This window comes from Stegostoma tigrinum, chromosome 9 (genome assembly GCF_030684315.1).
Source record: "Stegostoma tigrinum isolate sSteTig4 chromosome 9, sSteTig4.hap1, whole genome shotgun sequence".
Classification (NCBI taxonomy): Eukaryota; Metazoa; Chordata; class Chondrichthyes; order Orectolobiformes; family Stegostomatidae; genus Stegostoma; species Stegostoma tigrinum.
In genome coordinates, this window is record NC_081362.1 from 84,914,709 (window position 1) to 84,940,917 (window position 26,209).

Consider the following 26,209-nt stretch of genomic DNA (forward strand, 5'->3'; position numbering starts at 1 on the left):
TGCTTGACTAAAAATTATTGATTTTATGCCTTTTTTCTTCTTTAGTGTTGCTGATAAACACGCCATTATCACAAATCTTGACAATAAAGTAACCCTGGAGCCTTGTGGACAAGCTAAAGTGGCTTTAAATGGGGTCCTTCTCTTTGCTAAAGTTCAACTTAAACATTTGGTAATTCTCATGTCCTTTTTAAAAGAAGCTGTTCTTTGTGAAGACTTAAGGGACACTATGCTATGCTGGACTGGACATGGATTTAAATCCCAACTGGGCAACTGGGGGAACAGAAATACAATTAAGGAGAAGCAGGAATTGTAAGATAGCCTCAGTGATGGTGGCCCTGATAAGTATCATTGATTGGCTTAATAAGGTTATGAATGCCCTTTAGAGAAGGAAACTGCCATCCTTAACTGGTCTGGCTTACATGTGGCTCCAGACCCTCAGCGATGTGGTTGATTCTTAACTTCCCTCTGTTTTGGCTTAGCAATCTACAGTACTCAGTTCAAAAGCAATTACAGTTTGGCAGCACATGCAGTACGCATATATCCCAAAGAAGAATAAATTTGGTGAAATAATTATATGCTGCGTAATATACGCTGATAGTACATCTCACATCTAAAGCGGGGATTTTGTGCTCAAATCCCACTTTGAACACGGAAATCCACTTGGGCTGTCCATTGAACTCATGCTGCTCTGTCGGAAGTGTAGTCTTTTGAATGAGATGATGAACTGGGGCCCCAATTACCTGCTCAGGTGGATGCAAAAATTCCATGGCAACTATTTCTCAGACGATCAGAGGAGCTCTGTAAGATGTGGACGTGGTGGAGATATGGACTTTGACGAAGGAAAACAGAATTCTAGTGGACTCTAGCCGAAGATGAAAATATATTAGGGCAGTCCCAAGCTTAGCGAGTAACAACAGTGGTGAGGATGCTCCTTCGCCTGGTAAAAGACATAAAACCTGAGCAAATGACAGTAGATTGGAACAACTGAATCTTTGGGTGTAGTCCTCAGTAAATGTAAGAATTCGGAATGCAAATGTAAGAACTGATACAGTGCTTTCACGGATAAGGAGTAAACCCTGCTGAAACCATCAGTTAATTACTGAATGCAGTGTTATCAATTTCTCAGGGAGTGCATGTTACTGTGTAAACATGCATTATTACTAGATGTAGTCCAGAGCAGTGAATGGTAGAGGCTCCACTGGCTGGTCAGGAATCTGTCCTGTTCTTACCATCTGCAAATGTGTTAAAAGAAGAAATTACAAGCCCAACATCAACTGGTTCAGCAATTTTATTCGCACTCATCATGTCCTGGAATGGAACATAAACCTGGATCTTCTGACTCAGAGGCCAGGATATTACCCATTGCACTTCCAAATTAACATGTAGTTAAGACTAAATCCCCAACCATTGGAACCATGGAAATGTAGTAATAGAAAAGAGGAGATTGGGAAAGGAAGAGCCAAGAATGGGGCAGTGAATTGTCAAGGACTGAGATGAGCAATAAAGAAGCTCACAAGCCCATCTAGGAGTCATCTTGTATCAATCCCCTTTGTTGTTCCCGCTGTGTTGTAGCCCAACAATGCTTTATATGTAGAGGGAAGAACAGAGTTTAACATTTCAGGAACAGGTTCTGAGGAAGGATCTCTGGACCCGAAACATTAACTCTGTTTTTCCTTCATGGATGCTGCCAGACCTGCTGACCTTTTCCAGCAACTTTATTTTAATTCCTGATATATCTTTCCTTAGTTAATGGAATCAAAACTGTTTACTATATTTCAGGTATGGTCTGTGGTGGGTCCTAGTATAATTTTAGCAAGATCTCCTCATTGTTATACTCCATTCCCTTTGAAATAAAAGCCAACATTCCACTTGTCGTCTTCTAACTGAAAGCAAAACTAAAAACCTTCATGGGTCTCTGTGAGCCCTGATCCTGTCCACTCATGATTCTTTTGTCTCATTAAAAAACAACACCAAGGAAGAACTCAAAAGCAGTTGACCAATTGCCTGTCTGAAGGAGACATCTTAGCACCGTTGTGTCAACACCTCTCTGCAAATGAAACAGGACAAAATACATGTCTCTTAAAGGGCACAGTACCTTCACATCGGAATATGGAAGAACGTGAGGTGACCTTACCAAAAAATACAAGGTTCTTAGGGCACTTCACAGCGTAGTTGTGGTTGGGTTGTTTCCCCTTAGTGGCAACTCAAGGACCAGAAGATACAATCTCGGAATAACAGGTTGCACATTTAAAATAGAGATGAGCAGGATTTTTTTTTCTCTCAAAGGGTAGTTAATGTGGAATTCTTTACTGCTGAGAAGGTTGAGTCACAAGGTATATTCAAGGCTGAGAGATGTTTAAATATAATCAAGTGTCTTAGTGATAAGTCATGAAAGTGAAGGGTGATCAGCTCAAGTATAATCTCATTGAGTGGTGGAGTATATTCGATTAGCAGAATGACCTATTTCTACACCTTCCTTTTCTGGCCATACACCATGGTGTGCCTGTGCTGGCAGTCAAAGCAAATACCACACAGTATGAAAGTGCTATTTGAATCAAGTTCTTGTTTTATTCAGAAGAGAAAGCAGCTTTTTCACTTAAAAGCTGTTCCCTCAAAATTACGTTAAAATGTGTTGGAAAACTATTTGTTGTTCTGTTTTGAAATGGGCAAGTAATGAATGATGAATGCTTTTGGTTTTAATTTTTGCTTTTGTGTACCTCAGGATAGACTTATTCTGGGATCCAACAGCACGTACCTCTACGTAGGATTTCCTTGCGAGCGGAATGGTGAGGACTTGAGCAAATATGACTACGACTTCTTCCAGTCAGAGCTGGCAGCAGTGGAAGGTTTTGACAGAGATGCTCTTGGTAAGCAGGTAAAGCCAGGACTACAGTGGTATCCTGGTTATGGTACTGAGTTAGTAATGCAGCAGTCCTGATTTCAAAATCCAATGCATCCAGTCATTAATGAAGTGCACAGACTGGCACTAGGGTGAGAAGAAAGACTCTGAATGTTGCTGAATTGTCTTTCAAAACCACAACAGGCATTCAGTGGGAAATCTGCCTTCTGGTCCAACCTACACGTGACTGTAGTGTTACAGGGTGTAATCCCTCCTGAAGTGGCCTCTCAATTGTAAAGACAATTGATACAGCTCAGGTAACTTGGCCATGTAAAACATGCACCTGGTCCCAGTTACCAGATCCCAAGAGCAAATATTTATACAAGATACACTGAGTTAGTGATGAACTAACTAACTAACTAACCGACTAACTAACACATACAGTTACAACGGTTAAAAAACATCTACATAAGTAGATGAGTAAGAAATGTTTGGAGGGGTACGGGCCAAATGCAGACAGGTGGCACTAGTTTAGTTTGGAAACATGATTGGATTGGATTATTTGGACCATAATGACTGTTACTCTGCTGTATGACTCTATGACTCCATGAACTTTCAGGTTTAAAATAACATGATGTTTGTGTGTTGGTGTTTGTTCAGAAACAATCAGTGACTTCGTGGTGGTCCTGGAGGATTTTTAATACATTTAATGTGCACTGTGAAGGAGTCAAAAGCCTTGACAACTGCAATGGATAGCGCTAAACCATAGATCTGTATTTTCTTCTGGTAACACAGTAGTGATATTTTATTTGTTCAAGTGCACAGAAATGTCTGGTTACGGGGTGGGGTAAGTGATTCACCAGCAGCAGTAATTCCCAGCGACTCTAACAACTTTCTGATCGCCCACTGACCAGCTCCTACAAATAGGAACAAGAAAGTGGACCCGAGTGTGCTCGCTGTGTTCCTTGATTACATCAGGGTGAAGCCTCTGGTGGTGGAAGCAAACCAGATCAGCAAGGAGTTAAATAAGGTAATTGTGCTATTTATTTTTTCTCCCTCTTGCACAAATCTCACTATCTTTCTCTTTCATCGTCCTCCATTCAGGCAATGCTGTGTCACATTGTTGAGGAGTAAACTCACACTTACCTCACAGTTTTTGCATCCTGAAAAATGCTTTACAATTGATGAGTTATGTCTGATGTAAAGTTACTGGTGTTTGGAAGATGGGGTTGGAGGATCACAAATCCAAGACTCACAAGCAGCAAGTCAATGAATAACAACTGGGGCGGCATGGTGGCTCAGTGGCTAGCACTGCAGCCTCACAGCACCAGGGACCCAGGTTCAACTCCAGCCTCGGGTGACTGTCTGTGTGGCGTTTGCACATTCTCCCTGTGTCTGTGCGGGTTTCCTCTGGGTGCTCTGGTTTCCTCCCACAGTTCAAAGATGTGCAGGTTAGGTGGATTGGCCGTGCTAAATTGCCCATAGTGTTCAGGGCTGTGTGTGTTATGGGGGGATGGGTCTGGGTGGGATGTTTCAAGGGGCAGTGTGGACTTGTTGGGCCAAAGGGCCTGTTTCCACACTGTAGGGAATCTAATCTAAAAAAAATTGTTTTTAATGATGTTGTTCAAGGGAGGAATGTTGTCCAGGATGCTAGGATAATACCCATCTTTTGTTTGGATGAAAGGGATCTTTCTAAGAGACAGCAGGCATGACATAAAAATAGAAAATACCAGAGAAACCCAGCAGGTCTGGCAGCACCTGTGAAAAGAGAAACAGGGTTAATGTTTTGAGTTTGACATAGATATTTTTTAGAATACTGAGCAGACATAGCCTCAGGTTAATCTCAAAGATGACATCTCTAACAGTGATGTACTCCCTCAGCACCAAAGTGACATGATGCTCAAGTAGATCACCCTGCTATAGGAAGAATGTTGTTAAGCTAGAAAGGGTACAGAAAAAATTTGCAAGTTTGTTGCCAGGTCTAGGGGTTTGAGTTATAAGGAGAGGCTAGATAGGCAGGGACTTTATTTCCCTGGAGCATCAGATGCTGAGGGGTGACCTTATAGAGGTTTATCAAGTTACAAAGTGCTTAGATTTGGTGAATAGCCAAGGTGTTTTTCCAAGGGTAAGGAAGTCCAAAACTAGATGGCATAGGCTTAAGGTGAGAAGGGTAAGATTTAAGTCATAGAAACATAGAAGATAGGATCAGGAGAAGGCCATTTAGTCCTTCGAGCTTGGTCCACCATTCTTCACAATCATGGCTGATCATCCAATTCAATAGCCTAATCCTGCTTTCTCCCCACAACCTTTGATCCCATTCGCTCCAAATGCTATAACTAGTCATCTCTTGAATACATTCAATATTTTGGCATCAACTACTTCCTGTGGTAATGAATTCCACAGGCTGACCACTCTTTGAGTGAAGAAATGTCTCCTCATCTCTGTCCTAAATCTACTGTAACCCCTGGTTCTGGACACACCCACCATCGGGAACATCCTCCCTGCATCTATGCTGTCTCTATGAGATCCTCCCTCATTTATCTGTTTTTCCTGCAAAAACAATCTGCAGTTCTTGCTATCCCCAACCTAGTCAATTTCTCCTCATTTGTTAGACCCGCCATCTGCGGAATCAACCAGGTAAACCTTCACTGCACTCCCTCGAGAGCAAGAGCATCCTTCCTCAGAAAAGGAGACCAAAACTACACATAATATTCTAGGTGTGGTCTCACCAAGGCCCTGTATAACTGCAACAACACATCCCTGCTCCTGTACTTGAAACCTCTCACAATGAAGGCCAACATAACATTTGTCTTCTTTACCACCTGCTGAACCTGCATGCTATCCTTCAGTGACTGGGGCACAAGGGCATCCAGGTCCTTGCTGCACAAACCCCTCTCCCAATTTACAGCCATTCAGATAGTAATCTGCCTTCTTGCTTTTGCTTCCAAATTGAATAGCCTCACATTGACTATGCTATATTGCATCTACCATTGATTTGCCCACTCATCGAACCTGTTAAGATCATGCTGAAGGATCTCTCCATTCTTGTCACAGTTCGCTGACCGCCACCACACCCCGCCACCCCACCCGCACCCAACTTGGTATCATCTGCAGATTTGGAGATGTAATATCTTGTTCCCTCATCTAAATCATTAATATATATAAAAGGAACATGAGGAACAACTTTTTCACACAGAGATGTGTCAATGGAATGAGCTGTCGGAGGAAGTTGTAGAGGTAGCTACAATTGTAACATTTAAAAGACATTTGAACAGGTACATGGACAGGAGGGGTTTAGAGTGAAATGGGCCAAACACAGGCAAACGGGACTAGTTCAGTTTAGAATACCTAGTCAGCATGGATGAGTTGGACCGAAGGGTCTGTTTCTGTGACCTTATAGTATTTTAATTGTTTAATCGCAGGATCTCAAGTTTGAACTGGAAGTGAAGAACTTGGCATTAACAGACTCCAGGGGCCATGACCTGGTGAAGGAGGTGATAGTGAAGGTGACAAATAAAATGACTCATCAGGTATGAAGAAATACATTCATATGAAATGCTTTGACACCAATTGTGTTGCATTAGAAGAAAGTCATTTTTCCTCTTTAACCACCTTTCCCGATTTTAAAATCTATTTTCCTTTTGTTGCACCATTGAGTATGGGATTTGGATATGCTGCTGGCCATGGAAGAGAAGTATTGTTTGGGAATAGGCGATGTAAGATGTTCATCCAGTTGACATGATTAAGATCTCCTCTGTCCTGTCAGCTGTAAAAATCTTACATGAGAATAGCTCGAGCAGTTTCTCTTACTCTGCACAAAAGTCCCCTATTTTAAATCAAATCTGGGGTAAAATTGAAACTATCAATAGGGAACAAATGTCAGGTGGATACCTTCACTGAGCTGATTTCATGGGTCTCCTAGTGAAGTAACAAGAATCATAGATTCCCTACAGCGTGGAAGCAGGGCATTCAGCCCACCCTCTGAAGAGCATCCTCCCCAGACCACCCCTGCACCGCCTCTCCCCCAGAATATCCCTGTAACCCTGCATTTCCCATGGCTAATCAGCCTAACACACACAGCCCTGGGCACCCTGGGCAATTTAGCATGGGCAATCCAACTAACCTGCACATCTTTGGACAACAGGCACATGGAGAATATGCAAACTCCACACAATTGCCTAAGGGTGGAATCAAACCCAAGTCCCTGGTGCTGTTAGGGAACAGTGCTAACCACTTAGCCACCATACCGCTGAAAAAACTCTGACAGAAGCTTAGGAACAATTCATCATTGCAAGGTAAAGGAGCAAGTTCTCATTCCCAACTGAGTGCAACTTTATACACATAATAACTGTTGATGCAAAGTTGTGCATGTTTGAACTGAACACGCTGGTTACTGTAATTTGCATTAAAGCATTACATCTCATGTCCTTGGGCAGGGAATTAGAAGGTCTGATTCCCATGGTTCTCCAATATCACAGGTATGGGTCTGGTCAAAGGCTAAGTTTGTGAATAGAAAGTTCATCATGGAGGACATATATCAACATTTCATCGATGGAGAGACTGTTTCTCTGGATAGAGAGAGTGATCCATTCTGGGACCCTACTGAGGCAGTCCATTTAGGTACTGCATACGTCTGGCTTCAATCTCTCAACTACTGTATTCCACTAGAAGAACACGTAGAGTTTCGCAGTTCACAAGGTGAAGAAGAAGCCGTTTTACAGATAAATCTGGTGCCATGCACTCCATCTGGACAGTAAGTTTCAGAAGAGTTGTTTTCAGTTTGCCTTTTTCTTTCCAAACAACTATTCAAGCCAAAATTTATCACAAAAGACAGACCTAATGTTTTGCATATCCATTTCGAGTATGTTAGGAAGGCTGTAACACAGAGGCTAAAATGAAATCTTTGGCAGTCAACAATCAAGTCACTCCAGTCCTGCAAATATATATTACAGACAGTAACAGCACAATGGACAGTGAACCAACGCATTGTGTCTGCACTGCTTCTTCTGTAGAACAATTCAGAGTGAATCCTACTGTTCCACTCTCTCCCAGTCATCTGATAATTTCCTGTACTTTAAACACTGGTCCGTTTTCCCTTTGAAAGAAAAGTAATGGCCGCGGGTGCAACCACTCTGTGAAAAAGCAGACCATGCTGCTGCAAGTCTCTATTGGTATAGATCATGTTGGTAAAACATAGGCACAGTTGCACCACACCTCTTATACTGAAGAATAGTCTGATGGTATGTAAGTCTGATACAATCCAAATGTAAAATGATTTGAATTAAACTTTAAGCCCATGGTTTAGGATCACCTTTAGAAGTTACACTCAGTCATTGTGCTGCTAACAGTATAAATACAATCAGGCCAAAGAGAAAATATTCAATTCCCAAGGCATCCCAAAATGTAATTTTCAATCTTTTAGATGCTAAAAAGAATATGATTACCTCAATAGCTTGTCTCAATTTCAGTCATGTGGCTCAGCAGTTAGCATTGCTGCCTGAGAGCACCAGGGGCCCAGGTTCAATTCTAGCCTTGGGCAATGGTCAGTGTGGAGTTTACATATTTGCCCTATGTTTATGCAGGTTTCTCCTCCAGCTCAAAGATGTGCAGGTTTGATGGATTGGCCTTGCAGAATTGTCTGTAGAGTCCAGGTATATGTGGGCGAGGTGGGTTAGCCATGGGAATTGGAGGTTTACAGGAATACAGCAGGAGTGGGAGGGTCTGTGTGGAGTTGATTGGCTGAATGGCCCACTGTAGGGATTCTTTGAATTCCTATGGCATTTTGGATATGAATGTTAAACATGTAGCTTTACTTTATTTGGCTACACTGTATTGTGAAGACAGTGGTATATCTCTTCTGAACAATTTGCATAGCCATGTGCGGCTAATCATCCTGAGAATTGGCGTATGTAATATGACTGTGCCTTATTATGTACATTTTCAGAATGTTAAATCAGTCCATATTTTTCTCTAGACCTCTGAGTGAAGATGAGATCCTCATCGATCCCACAGAAATGGTGGGTCAGAGGTTGGATTTTCAAGTTCAGATCATGCAGTGCTTGGGAATCAAGTGGCTGAAACAGAACAGCAAGAGAGGAATTCAGATTCAGTAAGGATATCTTTTGATATGGAATTAAACTTGATGATTATTTGGTCAATGGGTGTCAAGCATCCTGCAGGACACCCCTGACCCAACAATGAGAATGGACATGACTGAAAACCATTGCCATCTTAGAGTCATTAGGCACAGAAACAGACCCTTTGGCCTAACCAGACCAGGCTGAATATAATCCCAAACTAACCTAGTTCTATCTGCCTGCGCTTGGCCCATATTCCTCCAAATATTTCTTGTTCGTGTATTTATCCGAATGTCTTTAAACATTGTAACTGTACCCACATCTGCCACTTCCTCTGGAAGTTCATTCCACACAAGAGCCACTGTCCATGTAAAAGAATTGCCCCCATATATTTTGTAAATCCTTCTCCTCGAAAATATAAAAATATGACCCCAGTCTTGAAATCCCTCACACCAAGGAAAAGGCACCTTGTTAATTAATCCCAGAGTCTGCATGTTTTATCTCCCAAATCTCCCATCTGTTCTCTGCAACATAATATATTTCTTCTCGAATTTGTAGATGCCAGAGGTCTTCATCGCTCTCCTGGAAAATCTGATCCACTGTTTCATCATCTTTTGCATAAAGACATGAAACCAATGTTGCATTTTCTCTCCTCTTTTGCATTTGAGTACATGACATTTGTTGTAAAGCTCTTGATTAATAGTGATGTGTCACAATTTACATAGGGAGTCCAAGTTGATGTGTTGACATACATTATTTTTTAACACACCTGTTGTATTGTGGAGCTACAAATAGAGATGACAGAAGCACCAATGTTCTAACTGCCATGTGGTTGACCAAGAATCTCTCCCGCTTTTTCATCTACCATTGGTATGTTTTGGAAGGATTTGAAGGTTGACATTCAACCTGTTTGGCCGTATTGTGAGCACTTGTTTCTCAACTTGGGGTGGAACATGAACCTGGAACTTGTGGCTTGGAGACACTAACACTATCTATTGCAGCACATGACCTACGCAGAGTTGCTGACCATGTGCAATTGTTATTAAGATGCAATGTTTTTATGCATCTTGCAATGTAAAACAAGTTTTTCCCAGAGTTGTCCTTTGGCGGTATAAACATTCCCAGTTTTGCTTGTCTTTCCTTGTAACTCAGATGGCTAGTCCAAGTTTTAGCATTCTTTATTCTGCCTTCTCTATGTACAGGACAATATTGTGACTAAAACTGTGTGAAGATGTGGGTTTTACAAGATGGTTTTGAATTCCTGGGACATTTTACATCTTCCTGCCTCTAAGTCATAAACTAATCAACTCTCAGTTAAGATTGGAGTCAGGCAATGTTCATTGGTTGTTATTAGGTAAAGAGGATTTTCCCTCCTTCCATTGAGGAACTGTTTGTCATGAAAACTAGATGATTGCTTTCTGACAATGAGTCTCACCTGAAGCAATACATTGTCTTTTCCTCAGCTACTTGCAGCTATCTTTCACTTCCAGCTTTTGTGGTTTCTGACACGAATATTCCACATCCAGTCTCCAATCCAGGATGTTTTAATTGAACTGTATCAGTAGTCCCATGGAATTGTACAGCTGGCCTCAGTTCCTTAAGCCAAGAAGTGAATAAAATCTGTTCCTGTGTGCGCGCCTAATTGCTCTCCATTGACATCTCACTTAAATGTCCAGATATCAGGGCAATGTGAGACTCTAATAGTCAGATACTCACTGTGAACAATACTGATTGTATGATAGTGAGGTATTCCAAGATTACTTTGCATAGGGCACGTCCTAGGTGAGATCAACGTTAGCAAGATCAGCATTATTTGAGGCTAGACAGTCCATTCCTCAGTCTAATAACGGCCAGGAAGAAGCTATTCCTGAACCTGTTCATGCACGTTTTCAGGCTTCTATATTTTCTGCCTGATGGAAGAGGATGTAGGAGATCGTTACCAGGTGCGATGGGTCTTTGATGATGTTGGCCGCCTTTCTGCGACAGCGAGCTGTGTAAATAGAGTCCATGGATGGGACATTGGCTTCTGTGATGGTCTGGGTTGTGCTCACCTCCTTCTGTAGTTTCTTATGATCCTGGGCAGAGCAGTTGCCGTACCAGGCCGTTATGCACCCGGACAGTGTGCTTTCAGTGGTGCATCTGTAGAAGGTGGTGAGGGACCTTGTGGATATGCCAGATTTCCTGAGCTGCCTGAGGAAGAGGAGGCAATGTTGTGCCTTCTTGACCATTGCACCTACGTGGGAAACCCAGGGCAGGTTGTCAGTTGTCATCGCTCTGAGGAACTTGATGCTGTTCACCCTCTCAACCTCAGTTCTGTTGATGTAGATGGTGTTGTGTTCTCCTCCTGTCTTTCTGAAGTCAATGATCAGTTCTTTAGTTTGCTGACATCGAGAGAGAGGTTTTTTTCATTACACCATGTCATCAAGCCCCCATCTATTCTGAATTTTGACTTGTCATTGTTGGATATCCGTCCCACAACGGTGGTGTCATCAGCGAACTTGTAGATGGCATTTGATTGGAATTTGGAAACACAGTCGTGAGAATACAGGGAGTACAGTAGGGGCCTGAGGACACATTCTTTGGGGGGCTCCAGTGCTGAGTGTTATTGTGGAGGAGGTGCAGTTACCTATCCTCACTGATCGCAGCCTATGGGTCAGGAAGCTGAAGATCCAGTTGCAGAGGGTGGAGCTGGGACCAAGCTCATGTAGTTCTGAGATCAGTCTGGAGGGGAATAATAGTGTTGAAGGCTGAGCTGTAGTCAATGAGGAGGAGTCTGACGTAGGTGTCTTTGATGTCCAGACGTTCCAGGGATGAGTGCAGGGCTAGGGATACAGCATTTGTTGTGGACCCGTCATGTCGGTGGGCATATTGTAGGGGATCGAGGCAGGCTGGGAGACTGGAGTTGATGCGTGTCATGACCAGGGTCTTCAAGCACTTCATGATTATTGACATCAGAGCCACTAGGCAGTAGTCATTGGATTTGGTTCAGGGACACCTTTGGTTAAAGTCAGGTACACCATTGTAGAGATGAACTGCCCTTTGGGAGAGATGAAGTGCACATTAGAATTCTGAAAAGTAGATATGAATGTATTTAAAAATATAAAAAGTATATAAACTCATTGAAACTGTCAAAAGCATCAAAAGGAGCTATTAAAGACCAGCTCTCCAGCTATCATGACATTTAATCTCCTGCCCTTTACATACTTTTTAAAAAATTATGCTTAGAGTGTTAAAAAGAGTTCTGCTTACATTATGAGTATTTCTAAAAATGATTCCCAAATATGTGACTCTTGTTGCAATAGGATTCCATGGGTGCCTTGGAAACACAAATACCAGAATGAAGCTGAACGGCTGAATGGCCTGATAGCTATGTTGTAAATTTACCACAATTCTATGTAGTGGGTGAAAGTGTTGTGAAGAGAGCTCACAGTGACGGGTGTACACGGTAGAGGAGTTTTAATTAAATCCTGAACTAATCAAGTTTAACAACAATTGTGCACTTTTTCTCTGTGTCTCATGGACACCAAAGAGTCTAGAACCTAGATGCCTAGCAGTATGCAGCCAGTAATTGCTGAAAAAGTGATATCTCATATACAATTATTGACATATTCTGTTAGTGGTAGCTTGTGCACTATAAATGCGCACATCAGTGTATATGAAAAGTATACCTGAAGACCTCATAAGCCAGGGCTGTGAGAATGATTAACTGTGTGCTAATCTCTTTAGGTATAATGTCTTTAACCATCCATACCCCTTCTGCACCAAACCTACCTGGAACACTGTCAATGCAAGGATTGTTCAAGTAACACAATTCACTGTCAAAAGTGTGTCACAGGAACTACTGAACTATCTGCAAAGCCATGCTCTGGTCCTGGATCTGTGGGGCCTACAAGGTAATAAAAGACCCATGCGGCTCAAAGATTGGTGTGGGAGAAACGGATTCAAATTCGTGGGACATTGGCATCAGTACTGGGGGAGGAGGGAGCTGGTCAGATGGGATGGGCTTCATCATGCTTGGAGCAGAATCACTGCGAATCACATAACCAAGGCTAGGGCTTCAAACTGAATAGATGGGGTTGGGGGAGGCTTGGAAAGTTATGGACAAAGTTAAAGGAAGGGGAGGTCTCAGCAGAGATTAAAATTTCCAGAACAAGTAAAAGGACAGAGTGTATGGAAAGGGTCAGGAATCTAATTTCAAGCACGGAAGATGAGGGGACAACTATGAGAAGGTGCGTGCCGTCAACTCAGGAGTGAGCATGTTGTATTTAAATGCATGCGCTATATGAAGCAAGGTAAATGAGTGTGTAGAGCACGCTGAAATTGGCAGGTATGATGTTGTGAATATCACGAAGATGTGGCTGCAAGGGATCAAGACTGGGAACTAAATCATATCCTATTGAGAGGATAGGCAGATGGGCAAAGGGGCAGTGTTGCTGCTTTAGTAAGTTATGAAATTAATTCAATTGCGAGAATATTGAGTCAGAGGGTGTGGAATCTGTATGGGTAGAGTTGAGGAACTGCAAAGGAAGAAAAGATACAGATTGTAGTGATGTACAGGCCTCGTAGCAGTGGTCAGGATGTGGGGAAGGAAATAAATCAGGAGATAGAAAAGGCCTGTAGGAAGGGCACTATTACAGTAATAGTGTAATATTACTCTTAATATTAATAGTAATATGAGGTGGAGGTGCCGGCGTTTAATTGGGGTGGACAAGGTCAGAAGTCACATGACACCAGGTTATGGTCCAACAGGTTTATTTGAAAACACCAGCTTTTGGAGCCTTGGTCCTTCTTCAGATGTTAGTGAGCGAAGTGGAATCAGACACAGAATTTATAACTAAAACATGAAAGGGGGTATTAAACAAACCTAAGATGCTGTTAAATCTTTAATCAGTTAAAATGTTTTAATTGATTAACATGTTTATGTAACTCCCCAAATACCTTTCAAGTCACTGTCCTGAGAGAACTAAAAGTTTTATCAGTGTGAGGAAGAGATGACATTTTAAGTCAGACAATGCAAGTTAGATGTGAGGCCCTGTTTAGAATCTGTTTATGTTTTGGTTTGGCGTCAGATTGGTTTTGTTTCTTAATGTAGCATTTATAAAATACCATATTGACTGACTGTCTATAAATTGTGTGCTTTTTGAATAAATTGAATGTATCTGCAAATACAAATTCACCCCATAGATTTATATGTGAGAGAGTGTGTGTGTGTGTGTGTGTGTGTGTGTATGAGTGAGGGGGGAGGAGAGAGAGAGTGAGTGTGTGCATGTGTGTGTGTGACTGGGGGCAGTGGAGAGAGTGTGTGTGTGTTTGTGGGAGGGAGAGAGAAAGAGAGTGTTGTGTGCAGGAGAGTTTCAGATCCCATGTATTTTTTTATCTCTGTAGTATGGCAATGGGATTGCAGTATGGGTAGATAGTGCTTCATAGTTTCACATCCTGGGAAAGAACAATATAAAGTCAGAAATTTCTTTCCACTTATGATGGTGATATTAGGTCAAGAGCAATGAAAGGAGTAAACATTTTATGAGTCAATTCAGGCTCTCCACTCTAAACTCTAGGCTCCAGATTCTATGCTCTAGCTATTGAAGATATTCTTGTGGGGAATTGGTTCCAAGGAATGGTAGTCTTGATGAAACAGTAATCCTACCTACTTGCCTTTGTTATTATAGTATAAGTCATGATATAGAAGTGTGGCTTATTAATTGTATGTCAATTGTATTGATTCTCTGTAAGTTGAAGATGTTAAATTGGATTTTACTTGAGCACATTAGGGAAAAAGTTAGTGAACCTTTATGAAGTATAATTAGGAGGCATATATTTGTAATATTTCACTAAATAAATATAAGACTAAGTAAAGATCTAAAAGTATGAATGTTAAGTTAAAATAATGTTTAAAGATTTAAAAACATCAACTATGTTTGTTAGATAGCCTTTGGACAGTCTGAGAAAGGAAATCTAAAAAAAAGTCTTGAAGTGTTTTAAGTTTTTACAATGTAATTCCAAAACTCACAGTTGAACAACACTGGTAACAGCATTCTCCTTGCTCTGCCTACAGGAATAATTTGGCAACTCGTGTGTTTGCCTTGTGGTTGGTTGGCTCGCTGAGCTGGGTTGTTGTTCCGCAGACGTTTCATTACCCTGCTGGATAACATCATCATTGCAGCCTCCGATGAAGCACCAGTGTGTTTACCTGCCTGGTTTTTAAACTCTGGAGTCCATTGAGCTGGATTACCTCACTTCTGGTTTTCCTTCACAATGGAGTGTATATGGAGTCTAGCTCTATGTGTTTAATAGGGCATCAGAGTAGCACACAAACCCATTATCAACCCTATGCCAACTGCTCACCTGAACCAAAGACCCAGTACCCAGTATAGACAGGACCATTGTCATACACAAGATTCCCTGCAGAGACGGTGACAAACACTACATCGGACAAACATGAAGGAAATTAACAACAAGGATACACGTACACCAACTGGGAACAAAAAGAAACCAATTCTCACTCATCTCCATCCACATGGATAAGGAGAACCACCAATTCGACTGGGACAACACCAAGATCCTGGGACAGGTGAAGCAGAGGCAGGCACAGGAATTTTTAGAAGCCTGGTACTCCACTAAGAAAGCCATCAATAAACACTTAGACCTAGACCCAATATACACTCCATTGGGAAGGAAAACCCGAAGAGTGGTAATCCAGCTCAACGGACCTTAGAGTTTAAATAACAGGCGAGAAAACACACCAGCGCTTCATCGGAGGCTGCAGTGATGGTAGGGTAATGAAACGTCTGCAAAACAACAGCCCAGCTCAGCAAGCCAACCAACCACAAAACCCACAGCCCGAGCTACAAATCTACTCTAAAATCTTTTCAGAGATAGTAGGAACTGCAGATGCTGGAGTATAAGAGACAACAAGATGTAGAGCTGGATGAACACTGCAGGCCAAGCAGCATCAGAGGAGCAGGAAGCATTTTCTGAAGAAGGGTTCAGACCTGAAACATCAGCCTTCTTGGTCCTCTAATGCTGCTTGGCCTGCTGTGTTCATCCAGCTCGACATCTTGTTATCTACACTAAAATCTTACTGTGTTTTCTCATTTATTGCATACTATTTCTGTCCTATGTGATCAGCACATTGGTCAATGCCAAATGCAAGTAATAGGATTCTATTTGTGCTCTGTTTCACGTTGTGAAGAGGGTTGCACAGAAATCAGTTCCTCTTTGGATGACATTGAAGTCACTGACGAAGGCAGCATAATTATTGACTGTGCGAGACAACAGGTACTGAATAATGTGGTAAGTATGCTTCACTTGCTCTCACATCTCTTTCCAGAAGTATATCGTGATGGATTTAATTTTAAAAGCATTTTGGTTCTCTGGTTTAGCTGCACAAGGAATGCTTACATAACACATGAAGAGAACGTTGTTTTTGGTCTTATAATTATTGTCCTTATTGTTACGACTCTGAAAGAGGAGCACATTGGAAATCAATCCCCACTACTCTGTAAGCTGTACCAAAAGTGTAAATCTCTTATTTAATCACCAAAATGGGCAAATTGTTTCCCTTTGTTATGACTATCCAGAGTAAAAGAGAGTTTCACCAAATTTCTTCACTATTTTTATTATAAACAATAATAAAAATCTTTAAATCTTTAGACAAATAGAAAACTTAGTTAACAACTTAGCTATAATCAGGAGTTAAATGATATGCCTTTATCCCGAAAAGGACACATTCCGAGAACAAATTGGACAATACAGCTCTGCATAGCAAGTACGTTAATTTTTAAAGGCAAATAAATTTATGGGCCAAGGGTCTGGGCTCAAAGGATAAAATTTAATGACTTCTCATGTTTCCTGTCAACAAGATCAAAATGCTGTATAATGATGGAAAATATTCAGATCACATGGAAAGTCAGTTGACTTAGGTCCTTGAACAGAAGTAACTTCATAGAATAGAATCATAAAATCCCCTTCAGTGCAGAAGCAGGCCATTCAGCCCATCAAGTACACCGACCCTTTTAAGAGCATCCCATCCAGGCACACCACCTTACCCTATCCCTATAACGCTACATTTCTCATGGTTAACCGACCTAGCCTGCACATCCCTAGGTACTATGGGCAGTTTGGCATGACCAATCTGCCTGAACTGCGCATCTTTGGACTATGGGAGGAAACCTGAGCACCCAAAGGTAACCTTTGTAGACATGGAGAGAATGTGCACAGACAGGAATGGAATGGAACCCAGGTCCCTGACACTATGAAGCAGCAGTGCTAACCAGTAAGCCACCATGCTGTTGTTCACTTTCAGAGTTTATGAGGTAGTCAGGGATGATAAGTTTTGGAAGTTTCTCAGGTTCTCAAAAATACTTCAGCCTGGAAAGAAATCTTTTTAGTATGTCCTGCTTCGAGATTTCCTTTTTTTGCTGAGAGGACAGAGAGATCTTTTAAGCAGCATGTTTTTGGGGTCTCTTGTTCTTTCTGCTGGCACACCTAGCTTTCCTAGATTTAAAAAAACACTCTAAAAGGGTGTTGCTAGACAAATATCAGGACATAGGCTCCACTACTTCTAAATGAACGATTAAATCCATAATGAAAACAGAAATTGCTCAAAACGCTCAGCAGGTCTGGCAGCATCTCTGGAGAGAAAGCAGAGTTAATGTTTCAAGGACAGGCGATAGCCTAGTAGTATTATCACTGGACTGTTAATCCAGAGACCCAGATAATGTTCTGGGCACCTGGGCTTGAATCCCACCAAAGCAAATGGTGGAATTTGAGTTCAATAAATACCTGGAATTAAGAATCTAATGATGGCCATGAATCCATTGCTGATTGTCAGAGGAAAAGCCCATCTGGTTCACTAATGTCCTTTAGGGAAGGAAGCTGCCATTCCTACCTGGTCTGACCTATATGTGGCTCCAGACCCACAGCAATGTGGTTGACTCTAAACTCCCTCTGGGCAATTAATTAGGGATGGGTAATAAATGCTGCCTGGCCAGCGATGCCCTCATCCCCCGAATGAATAAAAAAAGGCCCAATGTCTCTTCTGAAGAATAGGGTTGATTTTTCTGGCATCCTCAGTTCTTAAGGTGTTAATTAAATCCATAAACCTCATCTCTTATCTCTCTGAGAAGCTTTGCTCATCTCTTTTCCTGTTACTTGTTTATCCGTAAACAGTTGGTGGCTTACAGCATTCATTGAGCTGTTTATTTGATTTCCAAGAAATCAGGGAAAACTCCTTTTCAAACCAGATATAATCCATACATTTAAAATTCTCTGGATAGTTCTTAATTAAGAATGTGTATTCCCAACATTACTGTCTCCGTGTGTTTGGACAACAGAGGATAAAGCAGCAGAAATTGCCATCAGTTGTTACAAATATTTTTAGGCGAATTGTAAATTTGTAATATGTAAACTGAGGGAATAAATTTGCATTTATTGCAATTTCCCAACGACACAATTAACAATTGGTGAGGTAAATACTGCACAAAATTATATAGGGACATTGATAGATTAAATAATCAGCATGGCAAATTGAACATTGGCCTTTATAACACAAAGACTAAACTATGAAAGAAAGTTTTGAGACAGCCATATAATGCCTTGGTTAGAGCAAATGTGGTGTATTCTGTATGGTTAAGTGCAGCACTCCTCCAAATGGGTAGATTAATTGGTCATAAAATAAATGCAGCACAAATTCACCAGAATGTGATTAGGTCTTCAAGAATTAAATTATGAAGAGAGACAACATAAATTCAGGTTGCAATCCCTGGAATAAATAGAATGTTAAGGGTCACATGTTTGAGGGTTTTGAAGATGTTGAAAGGAATTGATAGGGTAATTAAACACAAACTATTACCTCTTGTGGGGAAACTTCAGGGCAAGGGGACATTACCCTAAAATGTCTTCACATAAAGGGTGATAGAAATTTGGAACACCATGCCGTAAGAAGCAGTTGATGATAAGTAGAAAATTGCTTATTTCAGTCCTGACAGTGCTTCTAAATGCAAGAAAAAACATCATGGATTTTCCAGTGCTTCGCCAAAGTAAAACTCAGCAACACTGCAATATATCAATTTAGTCAAATTATTGACAAAATGCCCAGAAAACAGGATGCATTTTCTCTGAATTTTACTTTTGACAAGCTTCACATTTTATTAACATTATGGAAGGAATTGATGGCTGACCAGATTCTGTTTGTGACGCACATATTTTACAGGAAACTTAATAAAGTTTGGGTAAACTAATAAAAATTGAATGCATTCCGTTCATAATTTCACAATCAGATTTTCTCTTCAATTGCAGGAAATGGACGATGACCAGCCCTCTGAACTTCACATCAAGCTATCAAAGCTGGAGCAAGAGATTGAACTTCTGAGAGATGTCAACAGAATCTTAAGAACAGATAATGTTTCCATGAAGAGCGCGTTAAGGAAAATGATGAGTGATGGTGAGCAGAACCAGCAGAGCGTATTGTGATGCCCAGTGCAAATTTGCTCAGACTGCACAGCCAGCACTGTCTTACTATAATTTTCCAATCACCTCAATGTACATCATCCAGCATGAGATCAAAATGAGTTAGCATGGAGACATTTGCAGCTTTCTTCACACACACATTAATCTATGTAAACATGAACAGTATTCAAATCTTTGAACCTGTTTATCTATTCTACTACGTGATGGTTGAGGTGCACCCATCTCCATTTCCTGCTTTTGTTCCAAGCCAGCCAATTCTCTTACTTATCAGTCTCAGTGTTTAAAATTTCTCTTGACTCAGTATTCCCCACTATCTTGGAATAACGTGTTCTAGAGTTCCACCACTGCTCTATATGTTAGTGAAATAGCTAGGTTGCAGTTCTAAATGACTTAGCTCTAATTTTAAGAGACTATTCCATCTCATTCAGTAATAGGAACAGAAATTGCTGAGAAAACTCAGCAGCTCTGGCAGCATTTACAAACAGAAATCGTAGTTAATGTTTCAGGTCCAGTGGCTCTTCTTCAGACCCATCTTATTCAGTATTCCACCACCAGAGGGAGTAGGTTTTTTGTATCTATAGTACTTGATTGGAATTCATTCATTGTTTTACGCTGTGAGTTAGATCAGCCCTGATTCTTCACAGAAACATAAACCAGTTTTGGCATCTTGGATTTATAATTAGCCCTGTAAACCCTGGAATAATTCTGGGTAATCCTCACTGTACCTTCCTAAGGCAGAATCACAGAACTGTTAGCACAGAGAGGGGCCCATTGGGTCTCTGCCAGTTCTATTCCCTAGTGGCAATCTCCTGCCCTTTCCCGATTTCCATGCTCATTATTTCCATCCAAATAATCATCCAATGCCTGCTTGAATGCCTAAATTGAACCTGCTCCCACTACATTTGGATATTTCTTTCCTGAAAATCAGTTCCCAAATTGAATGCAACCTGTACGTGGTGTAACATCCTGTACTATAGAACCTATATGTCCTCTGTTCTCAATCGCTATCGAAGAACTAGAGGTCTAGCATTTTCCCAGTAAGCAGAGAAAAAATCATTAATAGATTAATTCCCAAAACTTATTGTCATAAGCATCAGGCATGCCCTACACATAGTCAATAAACTGTAGATTAATCTGGCGGTTGACATTAATCTACCGCACATAGATCCCTTTTAATTATTCAAGTTAAATCAAAGCAACAGAGAAACTTTCGTTTGACAACTGAAGGAACAGCAGATGCTGGAAATCAGAAACAAAAACAAAAATTATTCCTGTTTAAACAAATTAAAGCTTTTGTTTGAATAGATTAAAGGGCATTTTAATTGCAAGTTATTACTGAAGTTTCTTTAAGGATAAAGAGTTAACAAGAAGCTACAAATATCAAGTTTAAAACAAATGCCAATAAGATGGAAGAATAGTTACAAGAATGACGTGACAAGTAAGTCTTTGTGGTATGCCACCAGGGACATTGTTTGAGTTCCTTGTTGTCGAAATGAAGAGTTTACACTTGAAGTCAGATCCAGTGGCTGAAAACTGCCAAGATGGCAGCAGTGGGCTAGCAGCCCTGCATTTGAGCTCCTGGTCTAGGCCTTGTCAACTTCTGTCCATTTTCTTTGTTTCCTTTCTTTCTTTTGAATCTTGCTTGGCATCGGCAGCGGCGAGACTCTTTTGAGGGGAGACAGTGAGCCCAGCGTGGGGAAAGAGAAGTGCAGGAGGGAAGAGTGAGCCCTGAGGCAGCATCAGTGAGGTTGGCCCAGCAGCAAATGATTGCACCTGAGAATCAATGCCTTTCTTGTTCCTCGGGTCCTGCGCTGGCAATAGCACTAAGATAACAATGGTTGTGGCAGTGTCTGACATTGACGTGTCCAGTGGTGAAGGTATATCAGCCCTGCGGCGAAACTTGGTGCCTGACGTTCAGCAACTTCGCCGTGAGTTGGGTCTGGTGAGGCGATGGTGGCTGAGAGCTGGCTCAGAGCTTAAACATAGATGGACTTCTCTTTAATCTGTATCTTATTCTTAAATCATCAAAATGGCACCAAATTATGGTGACAAATAAAAAGGTTTTCACTATATTTTATTGTACTTCACTTTAAAATACACCTGATAATGAATCACTCATTCAGAATGGTTTCTGTATTTGAACAGTTGTTGTTCTCTTGTACGGGTGAACCAGCAGTAGATCTTGAGTGAGAGTGAAGGTCGCTTGTTTTTCACTCATTCTATGGTTTTGATACCTCTGCACAGTCCTACTTTCATACAGTATGTGGCTTCCATGTACTTATCAGTTTTGTTCTCCCTGAAGCAAAACATTTCCTCTGAGGCCGGTTCGCAAAGCCTACTTCTTTGAGTTTTGTACATTGGATGTTCTTAACCAGATTTCTTTATACAGCATAAAGCTCAAATGATGTTAAGTTTGAGGAATCAGGGCTGAGTGCTTTTCAAGTTCTTCCCCCTCATCTGCTGCTTCACTCTGAGGCTTGAACTTTCACAGTCTGATTTTTCTGTTTGCAAAATCCTGGCATTTCAAGAGTGTTTGCATGTCTGGACATGCTTCTGTCCATAACCAAGTGAAAACTTATGACTGTATGGTCAGGCAACTGATAGCATTCATGTTATTTTAGTTGGGTTTATAGTTTAAGTTTAAAGTTTATTTAAAGTTAGGTCAATTATGTTTTTCCAAAATACCACAGTGTCACAAAGCCTTTGTTTATGACACATTAAATAATGGAGCTCCATGCTTTCTCCACCCACAATCTATCAGTCCATAAAGTACAAGTTTGATGTAAGAGGTAATCACTAATTACAAATTTACCTCCTTAGTCTCTACTTCATTCACTAACACACGTACAGATGGGATGCTTTCTGACATCTCTGAATGGCCTAGATCAATTCAAAAGTTATGCTTTAAATAGCATTTGTGGTGTCTTTTTCTTAAGTGGAACAAGTTACTTGCCAGATTGTTCAGTAAGTGGACAGGAGCTAGAGGTATCCAGGAATCTCAAGTAATGCAGATCTACCCAAAACTTCAGCATGGCATAAACACAGCAGCTAATCATTGCAACTACCTACTGCTTGATTTGGACTCCATTGCTATTCGTTTCTTAATTACAAGCAGTAATGACATAAAATAAAAACAGAACACGTTGGAAATACTCAACAGGTCAGACAGCATTTCTAGAGAGAAACAGTTTCGCCTCAATGATGACCCTTCATTAGAATGAGAAATGAAAGAAACGTAGTCAGTTTTGTGAAATAACTGCATAGAGGCTGATATCCTGTCACCGAGTCACCCTTTATTTACATGTGCACACTACACGGCCTCTGACCAACCAGCTCGGGGCCAGGCCCCAGAACAAGGAGGCTCTTTAATGCTCCTGTTTATTTACATCAGCCAGGACACCGTGATTGGCCCAGGTTAACAACCCCAATTAAGGATCTCGTAGTCAATGAAATCCATCTGGCCCTGGTTCCAATCACTAGCTTTGGGCCAGTGAAACCAAGAAGGGCAAGGGTACGGAGTCTGGTGGAGCAACTAAAGGGAATTTCAGAGAAAGTTGGTGCAAGAGTGGGAATAGAGGATAGAATAGCCTTTATTGTTACATGCACTCAAATGAATGCAGTGAAAAGTTTATAATGTCACCTCTCAGTGCCATCTCGGGTACCTAGGTACAGATACTTTAAATGTTGTTACAGAATTGAGATAGTATCAGAAGAGACCAGTGTGGAAATACAGAGTTTACATAGAACATTACAGCAGAGTACAGGCCCTTCGGCCCTCAATGTTGTGCCGACCTGTCATACCGATCTCAAGCCCATCTAACCTACACTATTCCATGTACGTCCATATGCTTATCCAATGACGACTTAAATGTACCTAAAGTTGTCAAATCTACTACCATTGCAGGCAAAGCGTTCCATTCCCTTACTACTCTGAGTAAAGAAACTACCTCTGACCTCTGTCCTATATCTTTCACCCCTCAATTTAAAGCTATGCCCCCTCGTGCTCGCCGTCACCATCCGAGGAAAAAGGGTCTCCCTATCCACCCTATCTAACCCTCTGATTATTTTAAATGCTTCAATTACGTCACCTCTCAACCTTCTTCTCTCTAATGAAAACAGCCTCAAGTCCCTCAGCCTTTCCTCGTAAGACCTTCCCTCCATACCAGGCAACATCCTAGTAAATCTCCTCTGCACCCTTTCCAAAGCTTCTACATCCTTCCTATAATGCGGTGACCAGAACTGGACACAATACTCCAAGGGCGGCTGCACCAGAGTTTAAATAGTCCAGAATGAGAATAAAAAGTGTCTTTGAAGTGCTCAAGTTGCTGCTGGGACTGGTTCCCCCGGGTCAGCCCGTGCTTGCTCTGCTCCCTGCTCTAGGCTCCAATCTGTAACTCATTTCTGGGACTTGGCCCACACACACTCTATCGCTGCCCTGGGCTCCAGCTGTGACTCACTTCTGGAATTCAGCCCGCAATTCGCTCTGCTCTGCGCCCACCCTGGTCACAACTCAACTCCCGTACCAGGCTGGTCTCAAACTCCATTCTTCATTCACTTCAGGTAGGGTACTTTAAGAAGTTAAAAGTTGGGGTGACTGCAGCAAGAGCAAAAAGAAAGAAATAGGAAAAGGAGCTGGTGAACAGAGGAGGTCCAGCTGGAGTGTGTCTTTCTCTGCCACCATCTTTTAATGACTTTTAATGAGTATTAATGACTTGGATGAGGGGATTGAAGGATGGGTCAGCAAGTTTGCAGACGACACAAAGGTCGGAGGTGTCGTTGACAGTATAGAGGGCTGTTGTAGGCTGCAGCGGGACATTGACAGGATGCAGAGATGGGCTGAGAGGTGGCAGATGGAGTTCAACCTGGATAAATGCGAGGTGATGCATTTTGGAAGGTCGAATTTGAAAGCTGAGTACAGGATTAAGGATAGGATTCTTGGCAGTGTGGAGGAACAGAGGGATCTTGGTGTGCAGATACATAGATCCCTTAAGATGGCCACCCAAGTGGACAGGGTTGTTAAGAAAGCATATGGTGTTTTGGCTTTCATTAACAGGGGGATTGAGTTTAAGAGTCGTGAGATCTTGTTGCAGCTCTATATAAAACTTTGGTTAGGCCGCACTTGGAATACTGCGTCCAGTTCTGGTCGCCCTATTATAGGAAAGATATGGATGCTTTGGAGAGGGTTCAGAGGAGGTTTACCAGGATGCTGCCTGGACTGGAGGGCTTATCTTATGAAGAGAGGTGGAGGAGAGGGGACCTAATTGAGGTATACAAGATAATGAGAGGCATAGATAGAGTTGATAGCCAGACACTATTTCCCAGGGCAGAAATGGCTAGCACGAGGGGGGGTCATAGTTTTAAGCTGGTTGGAGGAAAGTATAGAGGGGATGTCCGAGGCGGGTTCTTTACACAGAGAGTTGTGAGAGCATGGAATGCGTTGCCAGCAGCAGTTGTGGAAGCAAGGTCATTGGGGTCATTTAAGAGACTGCTGGACATGCATATGGTCACAGAAATTTGAGGGTGCATACATGAGGATCAATGGTCGGCACAACATTGTGGGCTGAAGGGCCTGTTCTGTGCTGTACTGTTCTATGTTCTATCTTAACCAATGGAGATTAATTGACACAAGTTTTCATGGTACAAAAGCCAAAAGATCAGGTAAAGAGTTGAAGGCTGCATCCAGATGAGGTATGCTATATTTCTGCAGTATTTTGCTTTTGAGTATTGACATGAATTCAGACCTTAATTTTTGATCTCACCTTGCTTTTCCCTAGCGCCAAGGCCTGACGAGAAGTCTTTCCATCAAAGAAACACACAAGCCTTTGGCAGTAAGTGTACACCCAAGGCCAGTTATGAAGTTGACTTTGCCAAGGCTCTGAAAACATTTTACCAAAGCATGAACAGGGTGCAGAACCAACTGCGAGGATTGAGGCGTCAAAGACCACCGGTAAAGTTTAACTCTTAAACCTACATGAAACAATTGAAGCCGAGATTAAATGATAAGTGTAATAATAAAACAATAAACTGCGGATCGGAAACAAAAACAGAAATTGCTGGCCAAAATCAGCACGTCTGGCAGCAGCTGTGGGAAGACGGCAGAGTTAAAATTTCACGTCCGGCGACTCTTCAAGAGTCACTGGACTGGTAACATTAACTCTACTTTCTTCTGATGTATGGCTGCATGATATAATGATTCGTCGTTTTTCTTCTGTTCAGTCATAGTGTTTGTGGCTACAGGTCCTGCTATTGCAGAATTCCACTCTTAGCTCTGCCACAACAGAAGGTGATATATGGACAACCTCATGGTTGCAAGTTTCTGAACGGTGTCAGGAGTGATATTTAAATTGCCATATCTGCAACAAATCGAGTTCACAGATATCAATCTCTACATTGCAGGATGAAAATAATGTTGAAACACTGAGAATGTACATAGACAACCAAACTCGGATAATCAGGGATTTTGGAGACTCTCTAGAATTGTGCATGAACACTCTGAAGAATGATGTCAATCTAATTGTTAAGAAAAAGAAGGTGGTGCACACCCTGTGGGGCTCTGTGACAAAGTGAAGCCAGTTTTTTTTACAACTAAACAGTCGATCCTCTCTAGGGGAAAAGAAGAAGGTAGCTCCTGAATTCTGTTTCCAAAACAAAGTTGTTTTTCTTTTACAAGCTCACAAATGTCCAGCGCCCTGTTTAATGAAATCAGTTGTAAACTCACTTCCTTTTTCTACAAATGGGGTATCTCCTGCCCCTATCTCTCTAACTTCCTACCACTTTCTGAGGTCCCGGCCTTCTTCTCATCGTGGCTTCTTTTACCTCTCTG

General features: G+C 41.6%; 1 protein-coding gene across 1 annotated transcript in view; it reads left to right on the forward strand.

Annotated features, from left to right (window-relative positions):
- The window catches only part of kif28 (kinesin family member 28), a 67,578-nt gene extending 41,625 nt beyond the window's left edge, over positions 1-25,953 (forward strand). Inside the window, exons 13-23 of the mRNA XM_059648853.1 lie at positions 46-169; positions 2,723-2,875; positions 3,774-3,869; positions 6,262-6,369; positions 7,318-7,592; positions 8,814-8,948; positions 12,643-12,809; positions 16,109-16,209; positions 19,216-19,360; positions 25,161-25,333; positions 25,783-25,953. Of these exons, the coding sequence (XP_059504836.1) occupies positions 46-169; positions 2,723-2,875; positions 3,774-3,869; positions 6,262-6,369; positions 7,318-7,592; positions 8,814-8,948; positions 12,643-12,809; positions 16,109-16,209; positions 19,216-19,360; positions 25,161-25,333; positions 25,783-25,953 (1,648 nt within the window). The remainder of the gene's footprint in view (positions 1-45; positions 170-2,722; positions 2,876-3,773; positions 3,870-6,261; positions 6,370-7,317; positions 7,593-8,813; positions 8,949-12,642; positions 12,810-16,108; positions 16,210-19,215; positions 19,361-25,160; positions 25,334-25,782) is intronic.
- Positions 25,954-26,209: the final 256 nt, after the last annotated feature.